Raw genomic sequence first — 19595 nt, 5'->3', positions numbered from 1 at the left:
GTACTATGCTCTGGAGCCAATTTCAGTATGTAATGGAGAGCAACTGCAGATTAGAAAGCAAGCTTTCAGCTCAACCATAAGTTGCACTGCTCTGGACCAGATAGCGATATTTTAAGCCTTAGGTATTTTCCAGGTACACAACTGTTAGAGTAAACAAGCATGCAAGTCTCAAAGGCAAGATCTGTATCTGTCAGAATAACAACACAGACTTGTAGTCAATAAAAAGTAACTTAAAAGCACTCACCCAGACTGAAGAAGATCATAGGCTGCACATCATTTGTAACAAAGTGCAATATTTTAAGTGCTAACTTTTATCAAAGGTTTCATCTTTCCATTGGTATCACTTCTACACTAAGTTCAGTCCCAATACATTGCTTTCATTTATGCTCAGGTTTCTCAGAAGCTTTTAGATGATGCTCTCTGCACTGACTTAAAGGAAACTTACAATTATTTCATGGCTGCATAGTGGCAACATTTGATAACCCCCTGGGGTTTCATGTGAATTCTAACTACCCTGGAGAAGAAAACAGAGGTCTTAAAGACAAGACAGCTCATGCAACAGAATTGTTAATTCCCATAATACATAGTTACCGAACTTAGTTTGGTATAACTGCTACTGACACTAGCAACAGCATTTGGATCCCTGAGCTGTGAGCCAAATAAATCTGTGGAAATGCTGTCTCCATCTCCTTTTTCATTACTCCTCTGATTATACCCCTAATATTAGCTCTATGAAAACAAATGCTTACCCGCATCCAAAGTCAACCGAATGGAAGTGAAAAAGATCCACAATAAGGGCAGAAGATGGGCATTTTTTGGAATTATCCTTCAATCTGTTTCTACAACAATTTCCTCGTAAGTGAAAAAGCTACCATAAAAAGAGTAAGATACAGAGGCATCAAATACTCTTCCTTTTATTTCTCCTTTATATCTAAATTATACTTTGTAATTGTATGTTATAAAAAAAATAGCACTGCCGTCTCCATAAGAAAGACGTCAAGGATGATCCTATAGGACAGGCTGGATCCTATGTCCTACTATAACACTCCCAAACATGCTCCAAATAATAACAATATTATTACATTAAACCAGTATTTTAGCAATTAATTATAAGGTGCTCTTTCCATAATGACAGTGGATCATGATACTCAGCAGATTAAGCAGCACCTGACAAATTCCATATTAACAAAATACCGTACTATTCAAAGAGCTATCAGCTCTTCCCTAAGCTGATACGTCAAAACATCATATCTAGTATGATGTCAAAATATCATACTAGAAGTGTATGAGATCCTGCTACTCTGTTCTGGGTCCCCCTGCTAGAAGAGGAGGGGTATTTCTATTTTCCTGACAATAAACTGGAAAAAGGGCCCACTGATATAATTTTAAGTTGTAGGTTTAGAACTGGGAACATTTGGCATCTTTTGCCAAAAAAAGGCAAGGAAGAGATTGTGAAAAGTGGAAGAGATCATTTCTTGTTAAGTAGAACACATCACAAAAGACAAGTTCAACTTCAGTGGTCAGATAGCAGTTGAGAGCATGAGTTAGAAACAAAGTTCTTGTGTCTATTGTTGACTAGGAGATTTATTTTTTAGTAGTCGAAACCCTGCTTTTCAGCTGTCTGAAAGCATCCTCAAGACTAGACACTTATCATGATGCTAGTAGAATGAGAAAAATCTGTTAAGAACACAGATCAGATGATGCTGAAATTCTCCCCCTCCTTCTACACCTTCTGGAAAAGATGAAAGAATAATTAAAATTCACCTTAATACGACTACAAAAATAGTTCATCAATATGTTTCAAAATATGGATGAGAAAAACCAGATGATCTAAAAGAAAAACCATGAACCCAAAACACCATCTCACTCCATCATGTTGCAATTTAAAAATAATGGGCTGATACGTGGTTTTGCTTGCTTGACTTGGAACAAGCTCAACTACTATACCTCAAGATTTTTAATACCGCATGCCATGGCACTCTCCATTTGGTAAGTGAAGGTGCTTTGGAATTTAATTATTAACCTTTCAATTGATTTTAAAACTTCCAGACAGTATTTAACGACAGGAAACCTTGATGTGAAGCCTCTGCTGCTTCCCATTTGCTGCATTTAGCTTCTTTTATTTGTAAAAAATATAAGGGCTATTGACATAGGGGTCTCTTGGACAGGTAGCTTCGTAAGACCAGTTCACAGTTACCTTTTCTTTAAAGTATCTTAGTTCTCCGTTTCTTTAAACCTTTGAACTGCATGTCAAAGTTAAATAACATCCCATCAAAAACCCGTCATACACATAAGCTTGCCTCTTTTTTTTTTTCATATTCTGTATGTGTACAGCTTAGATTTTAAAACAGAACCCTGCTTTATTTTTAGCAGGGCAGCTTTGAGTCATCTAGTCTAAAATTCTAGCACAGTTAGATTGTCACAGAAAATCACACTTGGTCTACTTCCCAGCAGCATTCCCAGCACAAAGCTCAAATTTACATTATGTATGTAAATTTAAAAACTGTCATTGCTACAGTTTTTTAAATCATGTTAATGTTTCTGAAAAAAATATAAATTATGTTTGTCATACCTAAAGCCATTATCCAGGCAGACCAGAAACAGGGTAGCAGAAATTTTTCCTTTCAGTCCATGCCCTCATTTTGTGACCTACCAGTCCTGGCTCACGCTACATCATGCTCTGCATCCTAAAGCATGCTTAGTGCAAAAACAAGGCACACAGTTTCTTATGGGGCTATTGCAAATCATTTGAAAAGCAAATATATCCTGTTTAATAGTGATAAATTTCTGTAAAAATAGTGATAAAACCTGATAAATTGCCCAGTTTAGTGTGTCATGGATTAATTCAATATAAAATTTAAGACGTTTTTAATTTAAAATGCTTCTGAAAAAAACAATTTAACTAAATATGCAAACACTCAGACAAATACTTGAGACTAATTATTTGAGAATAATTCCTTTGTCTTTGGTAGATGTGTTTTTCCTTGCTTTTGTATATTAAAACTCACTAAAAAAGAATGAGTCCCGCTTCCTTTTGCTCTCCTAGTTCCTTCTGAAAAAGGAACAAAATGTAAAGTTGTCATTTCTGACATTTTTGAGATGCAAGCTTTCAGTTGCATGACTCCAAAACATCAAAGATCCGTTTCCTATCAGCAACTAACATTGGACAAGAGAAAATGCAATACAATTCCAAAGCAACTGGGGTGGGGGCTGGGGGTGAGGAGTGGGGGGTGTGGGAATTAATGTATTGTAAAGCACATGTCTGTTTAAAAAAACCCCAATGATGTAATAACTCAGTGAAGTGTTACGGCATAATTGCAATCTAACTGTATTCCTGCAGTGATAACTTCTTTGCATTTCAGATATTTCAATTCAATTGCTTTTTTAAACAGCATTTGAAAAGACTTCTCAGTAACTTTAAAAGGTAGTCCCTAAACTTCCAGATTTGGTTGATCAGGTACCATTTAATCTCATTTATAAAAAATGGAGGGAGGATATTTATAACCAGCAGTATTTAGCAACTTTTCAGTACCATTTTAAAAGGTAATACACAGCACCATGTTATCAAGATGTCTGCATTTCACACATGACAACCATTAGTAAGATCTGTTTGGGGATCCAGATTCTTCAGTTACTGTAATTAGAATGATGCTGCATTTTGGACTACCTTGCAATTATCATCAGCTATATTTATAAACTGAAAATGCAATAATCTGAGATCAAAATCCCTCTCTCAATTGGGCAGGGACCCTTCCAGACATAGTTAGACACCACTGAGTGATCAAGACAGATTTCTGTAATGTGCATCCTCCAGAGGAAGAGCTGATTTCCTGGACATTCATCTAAGTCCAGGGCTCAAGGCTGATGAGCAGGACCAGATTTCCACAGGAGACCTTAGTGTTGTTTAACCATCAGACTAGTGATCCCTTTCCCAGGAACCCTCACCCCCTCTGCAGGAACAATTCACTTGTTCATGACATATTTACTGAGCTACTGCAGCTGACAGCCCATCAAATTAAGCCAGCACCTATTTTTTCCTAGTATTTTGGTCTGCAGATTGCAGCTGTTCAGCAGCTGTTACAGAATAAGCTGACGCATCTTGAGATCATAGGTGAGAACTGCTGAGGCCACACAAAAATTAGCGCTTTTTGATCAATCACACCCACTGTAGTCTCGACTTGTACACAAAGTTTTTTCAAAAAACAATGAATAATAACAATACTCTATTTCAACAAGTTTCCTTCTTTGTTTAATAATCATCTACTGTAGACTATGGGATTAATCTGGCATTACAGCCATGCAGAATTTCTTCCACACAAGATGCATGAAAAGGCAGAAAATCTTTGCTCATAGAATCATAGAATAGTTAGGGTTTGGAAAGGACCTTAAGATCATCAAGTTCCAACCCCTCTGCCATGGGCAGGGACACCTCACACTAAACCACATTACCCAAGGCCTCGTCCAACCTGGTCTTGAACACTGCCAGGGATGGAGCATTCATCTTAAAGTCCAAGCAAGCTCTGGAAAGTTGTCTTATAAAGAAAATCCTGTATTTTAATTACTGAGAATATGAGATCATTGTGGTTTCAGGTTCTATTTTTAAAAGGCAAACTAACCAGCTTAATTTATCCTACAGCATATTTGTACCGCTATAGTGACAGTGAAAGAAAGACTTGTGTTCTTAGGGTTTACAAATACATCTCAATGCATTAATGCTACCACTGACAGAACAAGAGTAAATAATTTTCTTGAATTCATTTACTTGACAGACTGTAACATCATGAAGAAATTCAGCATAATTGAGTACAGTCATTTCACCTTACAGGGATATCTAAATTTAACTCTGTTTACACAGACTAGTATGTAATATAAAGTATATCTTTTACTAGTAAATATTTTTGAATTCTAAAATATTCACATCTACTCCTAAAGATGCTTTAGTAAATCAGAGGGGTCTTCTCATTAGAAAAATGGAAAATATAAAACTGTGTGTAGAAGCAAACAAGCTTACTTGATTCACTTTGTTTCCTAAGGGAACTCTACAGTGATTTGGGAAAAAGTAATGCAAAAATACTTGAAACACTGCTCAGTTAGTCCCTATACTGCAGCATCTGTGAGGATGGGAGAAGTCTAAGATAGGTACTGTGAATAGCTTGGTAAAGTATACAGAATCTAGCTGTTTTGCATACGGGACCCTTCCTTCACTCATAAGTGAAAAACATCTCAGAGCTAGAAGTAGAACACAAGCAGAGCATCTGAAGTGAATACAAATCCATCAGCTTTCAGTGCTTTACTAGGTGCAACATAACAAGAAACTAAGTGGATCTGCTACATGTGTTTGTGCTTCCACAAATTCAGACTATACAAGAGATATTTTTCCTCTAAGGTGTTGTGACCGTTTTGAACAGAACCCTAGCAATATGCAGTAAATATTGAACAGAATAGTACATGATGCTAGTCACTGCAAAGGCCAGTGAAACAGAGTCTGTTGATATAATTGGTAAGGCAATCAATCCTATGTGTTTCTTTAAAATCATGTTCAGGGTCCTAAAAAATAATTTTAAAAAAAGCACTACTTACCTCCTGATTACCCGAACAAAAGGACCAGTCTTTATCTCTTTGCATTCTCAAAAAGAGTAGGTAAATTCCTATACTAAATTTCTATTCTGAAAAATCACTATTATCTCCATCATATACAGGTGTAATAATTCACTATATGGCAACACAACAACAAAGTCAAATTCAGAACTGGAAAGCACAAAATCAGACATACATGCAGTTGGATTGAGCACAAGTTATTGAAGGAGGGAACAGAATGGTTTTAGGCAACAAACCTGTGAATACATTACATAAATGTGCAAGGAAGTTATACTAATATATTTAAACCTTCTGAAGAAAGCACTAGGTCTCAGGAATAGCGTATTATAAAACCTGCACAGAGTTCTTAGCTTTCAGCAAGATTTTCAATGTCCTTGTTCAGGAGAAAAAAAAGAACAAATTGTACTCTTTCAACAGGAAGTATTCTAGGGATGTGCAAGAAACCCCTGTTACTTGGCATTTCAGATTTCCAGGGCAATTAACTCCCCACTGTATCACATCACTTAACATTAATTAATTGCTAAAGATGTAGTTATGTAACTTACTGAGCTGCTAAGGATAAAACAGCTCCCAAGCTCCCAGGACTTGAGTGGCATGCCAAATTATTATCAGTGAAGCATAGGGATTTACCCTCTCTTCTGAGACTGCCAAATCAAGCAGTCATTCTCCTTCCAGTGTCAACTAATGGGAACAAGTCAAGTAAATGTCAGCCAACTATTAGAGTGCCATCAGCCCCCTACTGCATGGACAGCCTCGTGGAGTGAAAGCTTTTGAGAAAGTCCTGTTGTCTCTCTGCATACAAAAGGGTTAGAGGTTTCACAACACAGCACCCTTGGAACCAGGTCCCCTAAATGTGGCTCAATTATACTTCCAGATGTTTATTTCTTTCAGATAGATCCCAGCCTGAACCAATTATTTTCCTTTTTTTTTTTTTTACCTAAAACCAGACAGATTTTCAGGATAAGCATAAATTAGGGAATGTGCTAATTAAACTCTCTCATCTATAGCATGGTTTACAAGCTGACATGACACTGGCTCAGGAGAAAATAAAAAAAGAAAACAACAAAGTTTGAGTCCACTCACTCAGCTGGACATTACATTAGGGAAAGAGCCCAAATTCCTTCACTGCTTTTCAAAAAACTGGCAACTTTTTACAGTTCCAAAACATGGTGCTAACATTGCTAAACAGGCATAGAAGCTGAGTCAAGCTGTAGGCAGCTGAACTGCACTTCCAGGAAGAGCCAACTGCTACCATTTATATAGTGCCTTCTGATTCCATGTGGGTGACTGATGTTTGATTACTATGGAATATGGAAACAGTTTCTAATCATTTAAATAAATTACAATTTCGGATGGATGAACAGAGGCTGCATATGTACCCTGAAGCTCACTCAAACACACCGAGAAGGAGAGAATTTCAAGGTTCTTTTTGAATGGATGTAGGGGGAATGTGATTGCACAACTCTTTTTACTGCTTTTCATCTCAGATGTGACATACTTCAAAGACATTCTTCACACAATCCTATTGAAGTTTCTGGCCAGGGACAAGACCTGGAGAAAAAAGAGGATATGGTTCTGGTGCATCAAACAGGCAAGTCCATGTGACAGCAGCCAGCCACTCAATTCCATGCCAAAGTGATGCACATAAGGACATTTGTCTTGCAATGCTTAACAGTTACCATCTGTCTCATAACAAAGTCTGTTGTAGACTGACAATGGTGTAACTGAAACTGCCTCATTTTCAAGAGGACAAATTTAGGGGCCTGGCATTGCAGAATCTGAAAAAAAAAAAAAAATACAAATGCCACAGGCTCTTTGGATTTTCATTTTCTGACCATCCCAGCACTTGTTGAAACTATATTCCCAGGCCTATGAATATAGACAGAGAGTTGTACACAGTTACTCCCAGTACGTAACCAGCGTGCAGAAAAAAGCTTCACTATCAGTCACCTTGAAAAGTTACATCCTCCAGCACACTGCTGCATCATTTAATTTCAACATCTGACCTATAACCATAGAAACAATGTATGGTCTTCTTTCACAAGCACAGAAAAGCTTGAGGAGTATCCAGCTTTGTAACCCGGGGGGAATTAGCTTAGAATTTTGCAGAGTTTGCTATAATGATAAAGTGGTTTTGTTTCTTTTTTGAACTGTTCTAGGTAGCTCTGAATAAGGCTTTGAAACTGATCTTAGGTACAGCTAAGTAAAAGGTCTACCAATCTTCTTCAATGCTTTAAAACAAAAAATCTAGGCAGCTCTCAAATATTACAGAATTTCTCTGACATCCGTACCAATCATCTCGGACATTATATCAGCTTCCCAAGCTGCATGTCACAATTCTGAAGAGGAACGGCTGTCTGTTCTGTCAGAAGTGTGGATGCATCATTGCGGTGTTTGACACAGGCTAATTTGGAAACACACATGAATGATAAAAGTGCGCTTGAGAGAATACATAACTTAGGAAATTGATGTCACTGACATGTGACAATGCCCACTGTGACCCTATCAGTGGGACATCATCTTTGCAATAGTGGGAATAGCTATTGTTGTATTTCCAGAGAGAGAAACCTCAACGACTATTTTTGTTAGCACTGAGGCATGTTTTGTTATGCATTCGCCAAGTAGACGTCTTACTCATGAGGACTGGCCACAGCACTGGTAGTAGATGTTCAAGAGATTCAGTGTACTGGCTAGTAGCATATAAACTTTAGAAAGGTATAAATAAGCAAGATTTAGCTGTAAGTCCTAACTCTTTCTCTGTTTTAACTTCATTTACATAAAATAGATTTGAGATGTAGGTATGTGCACTTGCAGCACAGGCTGCCATCACTGTAACTGATTGAAGACCACACCAGTGTGGCATGGCAGCAGCACATGGAAGCTGGTATGGAAGGAAACACATGCATCAGGACTATTTTCTGGCAGAGAAGGTGAGGCTATACTCCTAAGTTTATTAAACCATACCAAACAGAAAACAGTTTGGAGAGCTTTTTCATACTTTTTCTTGAAAGCTGATTGAACTATTGAAAATATTGGAAACACATGTTTGCTGGGGCCACCAAGCCCATCTGAGTAGGGGATGTAATGAAGCTGTTTAAGGAATATCAAGCATAAAGCCAAAAATAACTCTGAGGAATTTAACATTCTGACCCAAATGGTTCAGAAAACACAAAGCCTATCTCTCTTGGAAAAAAAAAAAAATCTGATTTCTTTAGGTCAACAGACATATAGAGAGTTAAATGTTCTCTGCTTCACTAAGAGGAAAATGTTGTTTAGGGGACTTGCCTGACCTTTCTGGTAGCACTATCCAGAAACAGTTTTTGGAGAAAGGTATTTGTAGCATAAGTGAATTTAAGCAAACAATAAGCAGAACAGAGAACATTTCTAGTAGATGACATGATGGATTCCGTAAAACAATGATGGGTCTCGCAAAGTTGCATCACCATCAAAAAACTGAGAGTATGCTTGGGGTAACCTCACGGATAACTTTTCCATTACCACTCTCCCAGTTATTCCTGTTCAATACATTTTGAGACCTGCTCCTGAGCCAAAACTTTCTTCCTGCTATGCCTCAGTCTAATCAATTGTATAGAAGTAATCCAAAAATATTCGCAAGTGAGGAAAAGAATAAATTCATTACTTAGATGCCCATTTATACAGAATGATAGGAAAGTGAGGAGGAAATCACTAGATGACTGTAAACCGAAAAGCCAATGTGTGATGGACCTTGTAGATTACACACAAAAAGTAATGTTTATCCAAAGGTGCTACTTTGCAAATACATGCAAACTTAATTTTAAAAGCATGGAACCAGCTGCAATGGAACTAGTTCTATGTTTACAAGATTACAGCTTCTATTCTTTAATAAATGCAGTTCTGCCTGCAAGTATTTTTCATAGCTAAATTTTTAATTTTACAGACTGTTTTTGGATTAAGCATGACATGACCCAGTAGGCACATATGTTGAATATAAATCCAAGGTTTGGCTAATTACTCACATAACAAATAGTAAAAATCTGAAACACATCTAAGCCTTCAGCACATATAATTTTTTATAAACAAGCATGAATCTTATAAACAAATGAATCTGTTCATTTTGCAAAATTAAATTCTCAAACTTGTCAGCTTACTAGAATTCTAAAAAGCACAATCACTTTAAATTAACAGATCAAGTTAATCATCACTGAAGAATAAAAATTGGGATGAAGTCACATGCCCTTGAAATACAGGCAGACACCAGAAAAGTGTCATACCTCCCTAATGTACAGAAGACACTAGAATTCAAGTGCTTAAGATATTTTTGTATCCTATTATTCTTAGAGTTATCTCTCATTTAAAAGTCATTCTCATCACACATTATTAAGAGTAATAGATAAATACTCTAGTTTAAAACCAAGCTGCTTTGAAATAGCTAACAACAATACACAGAATTTGCAAACAAGTTGCAAAACCACAAAAACCCAAAAGCTTAACATTAGATAGTGAGAGGCAGCTCAGGAAAAAAAACAGGGAGTCATTACAATTTCCTGAGGTGTGTGTTATAAAAACATTACTGTGAAGTCCCGAGAGTATCTGTATGAAAGCTTCCTGAGAATTGTAACTTCTGTTTCCCCCCATCTGCCAGTCCTACAAATTCAACTTGAAACGTGTCAAGCTATGTTCTCCCAAGTTCATATGCCATCACTAGCAATAAAACTTATATAATGAGAATTTCAGAATTCTTCTGAGGATGAATAAACAATAGAATATAGCACTCTAACTGCTAACTTAGATACACGGTGGTATCAGAATTGTTAGAATGCTATTAAGAAATAAAGCATAAACCAAGAGCATCCATTCTAAGGATAAAGAATGCATCGTTCTTTATATGCACTTCCAAAAAAAACAAGAACAAAAATGTGCTGTTTGTTGCCAAGGTTGTTTTGTTTAAAATCCAAGTTATAAAATTCTATCAAGTTAGACTTGAAATTCAGCGCTTGAGTTGCAAAGATAAAAACTTCAGAGACTACTTCTTGCAGTTCTAACCTCAGCACTCTAAACTCAAACTAAACACTGATAAAAATCACACAAATATGGCCTGGTCAGCAATACTTACCCTGTCTGCACATGCAAACTATTTATTTTAGATACTTTAAAGTCACGAGCCCTATTAAAATATTCAGATATTTTTTTTCTCCCTTCCAGATCAATGTCTGTTGTTAGACAGACACAGTCTTAATTAAAATTACAGAGGAAGCTGAGTACTAGTAAAATACTGTCTTCACAAATCTGAATTTAGTTTGCTGGCAGAACTCTAAAACAATACATTATTTATGAACTGCATGAAGTTACATGTATGCATATTTTATAGATTTAATATAATGGATCCAATCATTTGGAGGGATTGCAAAAGCTCAGATTAAAGCAAGATGTGACATATCATATTAGATACAAAGCCAAAATTTAATGAGACAAGTAAAGGTCAGAGCAGCACACTGCAGTTTCAATTTGATACCCCCACTCTCCTCCTTGTTTTTAAGCATGCATCATAACTTTGACTTAAAACACAAAGCAAAACTAAAAGTTTGTATAAAGGGATAACTCTAATGCCAAGAACACTAAAGAAAACAGGAAAATTAAGCCTTCATTTCTATTCCAGAATCTAAGTGACTGCAATTCAGTTCATCATCTCTAGTCCTCATTTTCCAAAATACTATCAAGTAGTTTTCAGTGAATTACGACTGATTAATTAAAGCTTGATCCAGAGAAGTTACTAACACTCCCTACTGGTGGGTTAAGAGAAAAAGAAAATACCAACAACTCTGTCTAATAGCAACATAGCACCTCTAGAAGTGCATTATTACCTGCATTTTAATATCTGACAAACTTGATATTTCTAATAATCCGGATTCCAATTGTTTTTTATATTGTGCTTGCACTCAGGAAAACCCTTAACCATTATTCCTCTTCCACTCCCCCATTCTTTATAGTCTGTCTCTATTCTTCCATTCAGTACCAAAGTCATAAACAGAAAGAAATTTATTTCAATAAGACTTTTTCCTTTAGGCCTTGGATGTACTAAATCTGTTCTGGTTATCCATCTTTTCTTTTCCAGATGAACAAATTTACACCCAAGAAAGATCAGAGTGGACAAGGAAAATAAGATTGGTAAGGAAGAAATAAGGATTGCACAATGAGGGATGCAGAATCAGAGCAACACTGGGATTTTCACACTGTTTTTCTCTTTCCTGGTTACTTATCTCCTACCTTCTCAAATAAATTTGTCTTTCCCCTCACACACTTTTCTGTCTACGCTTTCTTCACTTCTTTTGTCACTATTCCTCTCCTAACATGAATTAGTATATCCAAGACACGATTTGCCACTAATTTAAACTCATTAAAGAGCAAATAAACTGTAATCTCATTTATTTTATTTATTTTTATGCTGTTACTGTCATTTCTGGAATATACCAATCACTACTTCCCTCCTCACCCAACTCCTCATTCGTAATACGAGTTAGGTCAAGTGAAAATCACTTTGACTTCCTTACTCTTTCCAAGATCATTGTATGTTAATATCCAAGAGAACCTGAACATAAACATCCTATCTTCTGAACATAAACATCCTATCTTACTGGCTTGAATATCGTTCCTCATTACTTTTATACTGCTCTTGGTACTCCCTTTCACCATTTTCAGGTGTTTTTAAAAAATAATATTGTACTTATAAAAATGCTTATATAATACACTTCTGAAAAGTGAGAATGCAACATTCCAGGTTTCCACCTTTTCATTATCTTCCATACTTCCAATTTTTAATCCAAGTCTTTGCAACACAATTTTTTATTTGTCCCTCCCTCTCCCTTTAAAGAGCTTTTCCTCTAATTATCTTTTGACTCTGCTTCTGCATTTTATTTTTCACAAATAAATGTCTTTGCCACTGTGCATTAGAAGCATTTCTACCAAAAAAAAAAAAAAAAACAACAAAACCCACTTTTTTATTGTCCCCAATACATCCAGAGCTTTTTCTTTTTCTAACCCTGCTGAGGTACCCTGTCTGCATAATGCTCACTTTCAGCAGTCAACATTCATCATTTTGATTCTCACAAAGCTCTCCAACCATCATTCACTCCTGCAGTGCAGCACACACTCTAACTTCTGCTCTGCTGCAAGACAACATTGAAAAATACCGATTCCCTTTTAGTAACTTACCTGCCAAATTCTTCCTTCAAGGCTGTACTTTAGATCTTTCCTTTCTGTTAACATGCCAGGAAAAAAAAACCACTAATTCTACTTTTCACAGCTTGACTGCAATTCTGCTTAATTCTTTGTAAACTTCTAAAATCTTCACCTCCATTACAGTTGATGCTGCTTTAAATTTTAGCTCCAAACCCCATGATTTAAGCTTAATTTTCTTCCCAGCTTTCTTCATTATTCAGTGTTTCTTCCGATTGCCTCTTTCTGTGATTACTATCACAAATTCCTCACAGATGATAAATACAGTATTTCTAAGACTTTTTTTCCCTACTCTCTCCCTCATTTTATTTTATTTTTTTGTTTTGTAAGAAGCTGGTTTCTCCTTGTCAGGGACAGAGTCCTTTCTTGAGTACTTTCTTGAGTACATTTCACTACCTTTGTAGATACAAAAGAAATATCCAAACTACATGAAGATGTGTAACAAGTGATGATCACCATACACTAAGTAAACAAGCATTTGACAGTTTCATTTTCCTTTTCTAAACACATATATTGTAAGATTCTGAACCCATTTTGACTTTGTGTATTTTTGTTTCAACTTGGTGCTGCTTTTCTGACCCTTAAAGAAACAGACTATTTGAAACAAACATTTCAATGACCTTATTTTCAGCACTTCTTAAATTCTTTTTATTCCAATCATTAATTGCTCTCCAATTTTCCTGCTACACTTCTGAATAATCCACTCTTCCCACTAAGAAATGAACTTTTAAAAACGCAGTTGCCAGATTTCAGAGGCCATTTGATCGTTTCCAACCATTCTACTCAAGACAGTTGTATTCCATTACAGTCAGGCTTCTGAAGACGCTTTTCTTTAACATGCTATTATTTCCCATCAGCTTTTAAACAGCTCCAACAAACTTTTTTAGTTTTTATCTCTCAGCTTTTAGCAGACTTCTGCAAGCTTTTCCCATCAAGTAACACAAGTTGAGGAAAATAATAAAAGCTGTATTCTCAGGATTTCTTCCCCACGTTTCTTCTCACAAATAATCCACATTCACTTAGAGTGTGGCTACCTCAGAGCTCTGATCTAATTTATTGGTCCTTTACTTGTCAACCCCCAGCCAGGCTTCTTGAATCAGTCTTTGCTTTCTCCCTGTACTTTCAACAAATATGTAAGTTATTCAGATATAAGATTACTTACACACTCCTCTCCAATATGCCAGTGAATATTCCTGCAAAAATTCTTCCAGAATTTCTAGTTTAATTTCTAGTTTACAGTTAAAGTTTTTTTCTATCCTCACATTTTTTTGTCTGTGAAAGCTTACAGGATAACAGCTTCTTTCAAGATTTCCAGAACACACTTTTCTCTCTCTCACCCTCCTATCCCTCTTTTTAAAGCCTCTTAGTGATGTTATGTTATTCATGCACAACTGTTTGAAGTTTCAATCTTATTTGAAACAAAAAACTAGGAGATGACAACCCTTCTGGAGACAAATACAATTCCAGATGGCAACTAGAGCTAAATGAGACTCTGAACTCAAAGCCAAGGTAAAGGAAAAGTTCACTGGCAAAACTCGATCAGTATAAGAAAGGAGCATTGACATAGAAAGCCCTACATTTCATGGATTCAATTTTCTTCTCTCATTGACTCTAGATAGGTTCTGTGTACTTCACATGATAATTACTGAACAACACCTGAACTGACAGATTAAAAGACAGTTAAGTATGAGACACAGTTTGCTAATAAATTAGCTGATACCAAAGAGGTCACTTCAAGGAGAACTGGAACTCTTAGAACGTTTCAAACTTTAGGAATTCTGAGTGTACTGCATGCATTTGCTTCCACACCTCCTCAACCTAGATGTAGGAATAGAAGCAGAATTTCATGCCACTGAACCACAAAACAGTGGTAGAACTCCCTTCAAAAAGTTGCCCTCTAATCAGCTGTCATGGAAGAGACACCAGCTCTATAGCATCCCCAGAGGTCAAGCAAGTCATATTGACACAGAACTAATGGAGTAACTTGAGCTCTCCCGAGGGGGCATTTTTTTTAAAGTATCAGAAGCAAAAACTTGGCTTGACCACACAGTAAACAAACACACCCCCCCCCCCGAAACAACAAGAAACCTAACAAAGAAACCTTCATTACGTAACCATTTCAGAATTACAATGCTACATACAATAAAACACAAGCAACTCAGATTTCCCTCTGTTGTGAAAAGTTTATATCACAAATATTTGCAATATATATGCAATTAAAACCTTAGTAAAGAAGCAGCAACTGTTTTGTACAAAGGAACAGCAATTAATACTATAATTATTTTTCCCTGTTAATTGGCAAGGTAACCTTTGTTAAATTGTAACTTAATTTTTTCCAAATGTGCTTTTAATGCTATCTGGCAGTAAGTTTTACTTATATAGAAAATCTGGAAGCTAATAAGCCAGGATCATTAACAAAAAGGTTATATATACAGTTTACATATTTTTTTATTTATAGGATTTGAACATCTATCACAATCTAAAAACATATAGTCAGGTATATGCTTAAGAGTATGGTGACAAAAGGCATATACTTTAGTTACAGAATAGCTAGAACACCTGAAACTCAATTCATCATTACTGCTATTCACCATATCCATACCAGAAACATTATCCTTGTAAAAAAAAAAACAAAAAAAAAACCAAAAAAACAAAACCCAAAAAACTTTCTATATTTTCATATTTTATGGACAAATTTTCAAGTTCTTACAGGATAAATGTGGTTAGAATCACAGAAGTGTGCAGGCCAGCAGATCTCTAGTCCAACCTACCAGGGGTTGGACTAGAGGGCCAGCCTCAAATTTAGATCTGATTACCCAAGGACTCATAATGGTAAATTATTAAAATCTCAGAGCACAGAGATTCAGCAACTTCTTTTTTTAACCATTCTCATTGTGACTTTTTTACTCCTTACTGGAAGAGTCCTAACTGCAGCTAGGGACCTAATCCTTGCCACTTACCCTTCCACCATACGCCTTTGACAAAAGCCTTGCTCAATCTTCCTTAAAACCCTCCCTTCCACTCCTGGGTACATTGTAGTTGTAACTATATCCTTAATGGAAAGTGTGTGAAAAGAACAGAGAGCATAACTGTAAAATAAATCATGCCAAAAAAAAATAAGCACAGTCGGAGCAATAGAATGACAAGCACCCACTCAGTCATGCTCATGACAAATACAGACAATACAGATCATCAAGTTGATTCAAACTCAACACTTAAAATTACCAATAACTTTTTTTTAAGGAAGAACAAACCTGGGCCACTTTAACGGAATTTTGAGTAGAACCACCAGCATGATATTCTACTTTGAACTTCTTCACAAGTTCTTCAAATCTGGTAAAAAAGAAAAAAAAAATGCAGAGAAGAAAAAAAGTTAAACTACTTTTTTTTTTTTTCAAAAAGAAAACATTAAGATTAGAAGTAAATGACATCATGTTATTTGAAATCAATACATTCAGATATATTAGTTGCTACATATGGTGAAACTGGGAACATCTATTTCGATGTTGTTCAAATTACAGAGCAAAGTGTGACATCAACCTGAATCCTTTACCTTAAAGTCACAAGTGGAGTAAGTAACTGGAAAAAAACATTATCTGAAGCATAAGGTTGATTGCAATTAACTGTTAGATTGATAAAATATATGCTTGAAGAAAAATTATACAAATGAAGACATTCAGATACTTATTCCACATAATTAAAGCTAAAAAAAGATTGTAAAATCAAGTGAGAAGATTGAGGAGATCCGGTGTCTGTTTCAAAATTAACTTGACCCAAACAACAGTGATATGTTTTACGGTTTCATATGAAATAGTACATTTTGACAGGTGAAGAGCTTTTATGAACAAATCTACTAGTATGTGAGAATATCTGATAACAGAAAAGCCATGTGTCTCCCAATGAGCTTTCAAATCCTTTAAGTCATACTACTACAAAAACATAGGATACTCTGGTAATGTTCAGTAGTATATTATAAGGTTTGATCATTAAAAGAAATATTCAAACTCTTAATGGAAATATCTACCCTCAGATATTTCAGATAAAACTTTAAGGTTAAGAGCCAAATAGAGTTCTGTAAGATGGTCATGATGCATCTGATCAAAGTACACCACAGCTCAAGAACCAGTCTTCTCTCTAGTCACAGGCAAGTGCCACAGGACACAGGGAGTTGTGGAGACTGCTGTGCATGAATACTGCATCATGCCTATAAGTTCTAAACACACTTCAAAATGAGTGGATTGAACAGCAGGATGAACAACCTCAGAACGCATTAGATTCAGAAGGATGTACCCCTGCAGGCAAGTTAAAATGTTTTCTGTAAAATTTGTTTGCATATTTTAGGTTTAAAATGACTTCAAGGTCAACTCTAATTAATAGCACAGATTTGCCCTTCAGGTCTATTAATTTTAGATGTTTACCCTTAACAAATGAGGCTTGCCCAGTTGGATGTATTTTAACATATTTTATTGTATTCACCTGTATTATCTTTTAAAAAAAAGTGACACTCCTTATTTCAGACACAGTGAAAGATTAACACTATCTGCCTACCCTACCCTTCATCTCCCCCTCACAAACCCCAATTTCCTTATAGTATGTGAACAATAGCTTTAGGGATAGATTTGTCAAATAATGACTTGTTTGTTTAAAAGGTTTTGATTTTCAATACATTGGTACTAATAGGAACATTTTTCCTTCTACAGTACTTCCCATTTAAAATGTCTGAATAATGAGCTACTCACCCTAGCAAACTACCGATGGGCATACAATTAGAAAGAACCAAGAACTAAATTACTACATATGCTTTTCACAGCTATCCACACTACTAATTATCCACCAATTCTATGTCAAGCAACTGAAACCTCAAATGACAGCAAGTAGCTGAAAGTGGGGAAAAAAAATAACAGAAACCAACAGGTCTCCTAACAATTGCTTCTCCAGCAAAGACATACAAACTGTCATGTACCAATTATGTATTTTGGCAATATTTTTTCTTTAATTTAATTGACACTTTACCTTTGAATGTGTACTGCCCAAATCACGTGGTTATTTTTGTATAGCTACAAGCATACCAATTAATATTTTAATTCCTTTACCTAAAGCCATCTAAAGTTTCTATGTCCATATTATTTAATGGCATGTTAACCCTCATAAATTTAGTATTCTGTAGCTGATCACCGACATTAGCAGCCCTAAATCTATATGAGTATGCATTTAAATACTTACCTTGTAGTTTGAGTGAATAAGATACGTGGTATCTGAATTTGGGGAACCAAATTGGAAACAGCCTTAAAATACTATCTGTATTATGAAGACTTCAAGGTGCCATCTTTGTAATCTAAGAAATCATCTGAACAAATCTTTTTACAATTACTTAAAATAGTAAGACAAACAATGGCAACTATCTTTCACTATTTCAGCACTAGCATTAAAAGTACTAAGTCCTTTTCTTCAAATTAAGATAGCAAACTCAACACCTATGAAGGTCTGTTACATGAAAAAGAATGAGAGTTTGTACAGATGCAAGAAAAATAATTATTGCTGGTCCTTTTCCATGACACACCGGAAGGATGATATAAATGATGTTGTTATAACCCACAAAAGCCTGATAAGCAAGTTGTATCAAGAATGACCTCAAAATTAAGAATGTCAATAGCTTTTTATCTTAAGAAGATGAACAGTTAGATGGGCATTTTTCAAAATGTCAGCAGATGGCACAGGCAGCGTGGGAACGCTGACTTCGTCACTGTCTGCTATATGTCTGACCTGCAAAGAGAAGACTCTCATTCCAGTATGCCTCAGAAACATGGTATTTGCTTTTATAAAACTCTCCATTTTAAGGAAGGAAGTTCAACTGTAGAAACTGCTCTGAGGCCCGGGAATGCTACACAGAGCTTCTGTGTGTGCTTCAGGACCAAGCTGTTATCACACTTCAGATAATTCAAGAAAATTAAAACCTTATGAGCAAGACTGAATAATATTTTTGTTTCACATTCTGCAATTGTTGGTCTTTCTGAGCATTTTTTAAGGCTGTGCTATATCTGAGAACTGTGACCCTTCTCCTGACCTAGCAACATACCGTAACCTTAAATAACAGAATAATAAATCCCACAATCAGCACCGTATCAAGGGGCCCCATTTTTGGTACCATGAATTTGTTCACCGCATTGCAGTGTATTTTAACAAAAACAAGTTCGCATTTGCAGCAGCATATGTTTTCAGTGGTGATACTGCTGATCAACTCTAGCACTGACCAAAGAGGATATGTCAATGATTTGCTCAATTATACTAAAGGCAATAGCACTTCTGTCAGAAGCAGTTTTTCCCTCCCTCCCCCTTTTTTTAAGAAGGATTGACTCCTAACTGAATTTGACACTGAAAGGTGAAGCTTTTCAGTAGCTTCCCTTTTGACAGAATTAATGGCTATTAAAAAAGGTACAAGGTGGTAATGGAAGACGCTATTTTATAAAAGAATACAAATGAGAATAATTTTTTTTTATTATTATTATTTTTTACCAGGATACACCCTCTTACATTACAGGAGGTTAGAGACTTATTTTTAAAAGGCACAGACTCCCCTTGCATATGCCATATGATTACCTCCAACTGGAGATAGTTATGAAAATTTCCTCGCAGTAAGTATCACTACTGGCAATGTCACCACCCTTTTTGTCACTCAAACCATTCATAACCTGAGCATCACTATTCATCTTCTCTGTGTCCTCTTACCAAATTATGCGTAAACCCTACAAGATTCTTTCCTGTTCTTAAAATGCACAATTTAC

The 19595-nt window shown here is 35.9% G+C and overlaps 1 protein-coding gene across 7 annotated transcripts in view; it reads right to left on the bottom strand.

Annotated features, from left to right (window-relative positions):
- The window catches only part of ADK (adenosine kinase), a 304786-nt gene that overhangs the window by 200183 nt on the left and 85008 nt on the right, over positions 1-19595 (bottom strand). For all 7 annotated transcript variants that reach the window (XM_057416414.1, XM_057416407.1, XM_057416411.1 and 4 more), the window contains one exon: positions 16068-16146. In XM_057416414.1, coding sequence (XP_057272397.1) covers positions 16068-16146 — 79 coding nt within the window. The remainder of the gene's footprint in view (positions 1-16067; positions 16147-19595) is intronic.

This window comes from Pezoporus wallicus, unplaced genomic scaffold, assembly GCF_028554395.1.
Source record: "Pezoporus wallicus isolate ANWC-B61680 ecotype Strahan unplaced genomic scaffold, APGP_CSIRO_Pwel_v1 contig_2012, whole genome shotgun sequence".
Lineage (NCBI taxonomy): Eukaryota > Metazoa > Chordata > Aves > Psittaciformes > Psittacidae > Pezoporus > Pezoporus wallicus.
This window is presented reverse-complemented; position numbering and strand designations above follow the sequence as displayed.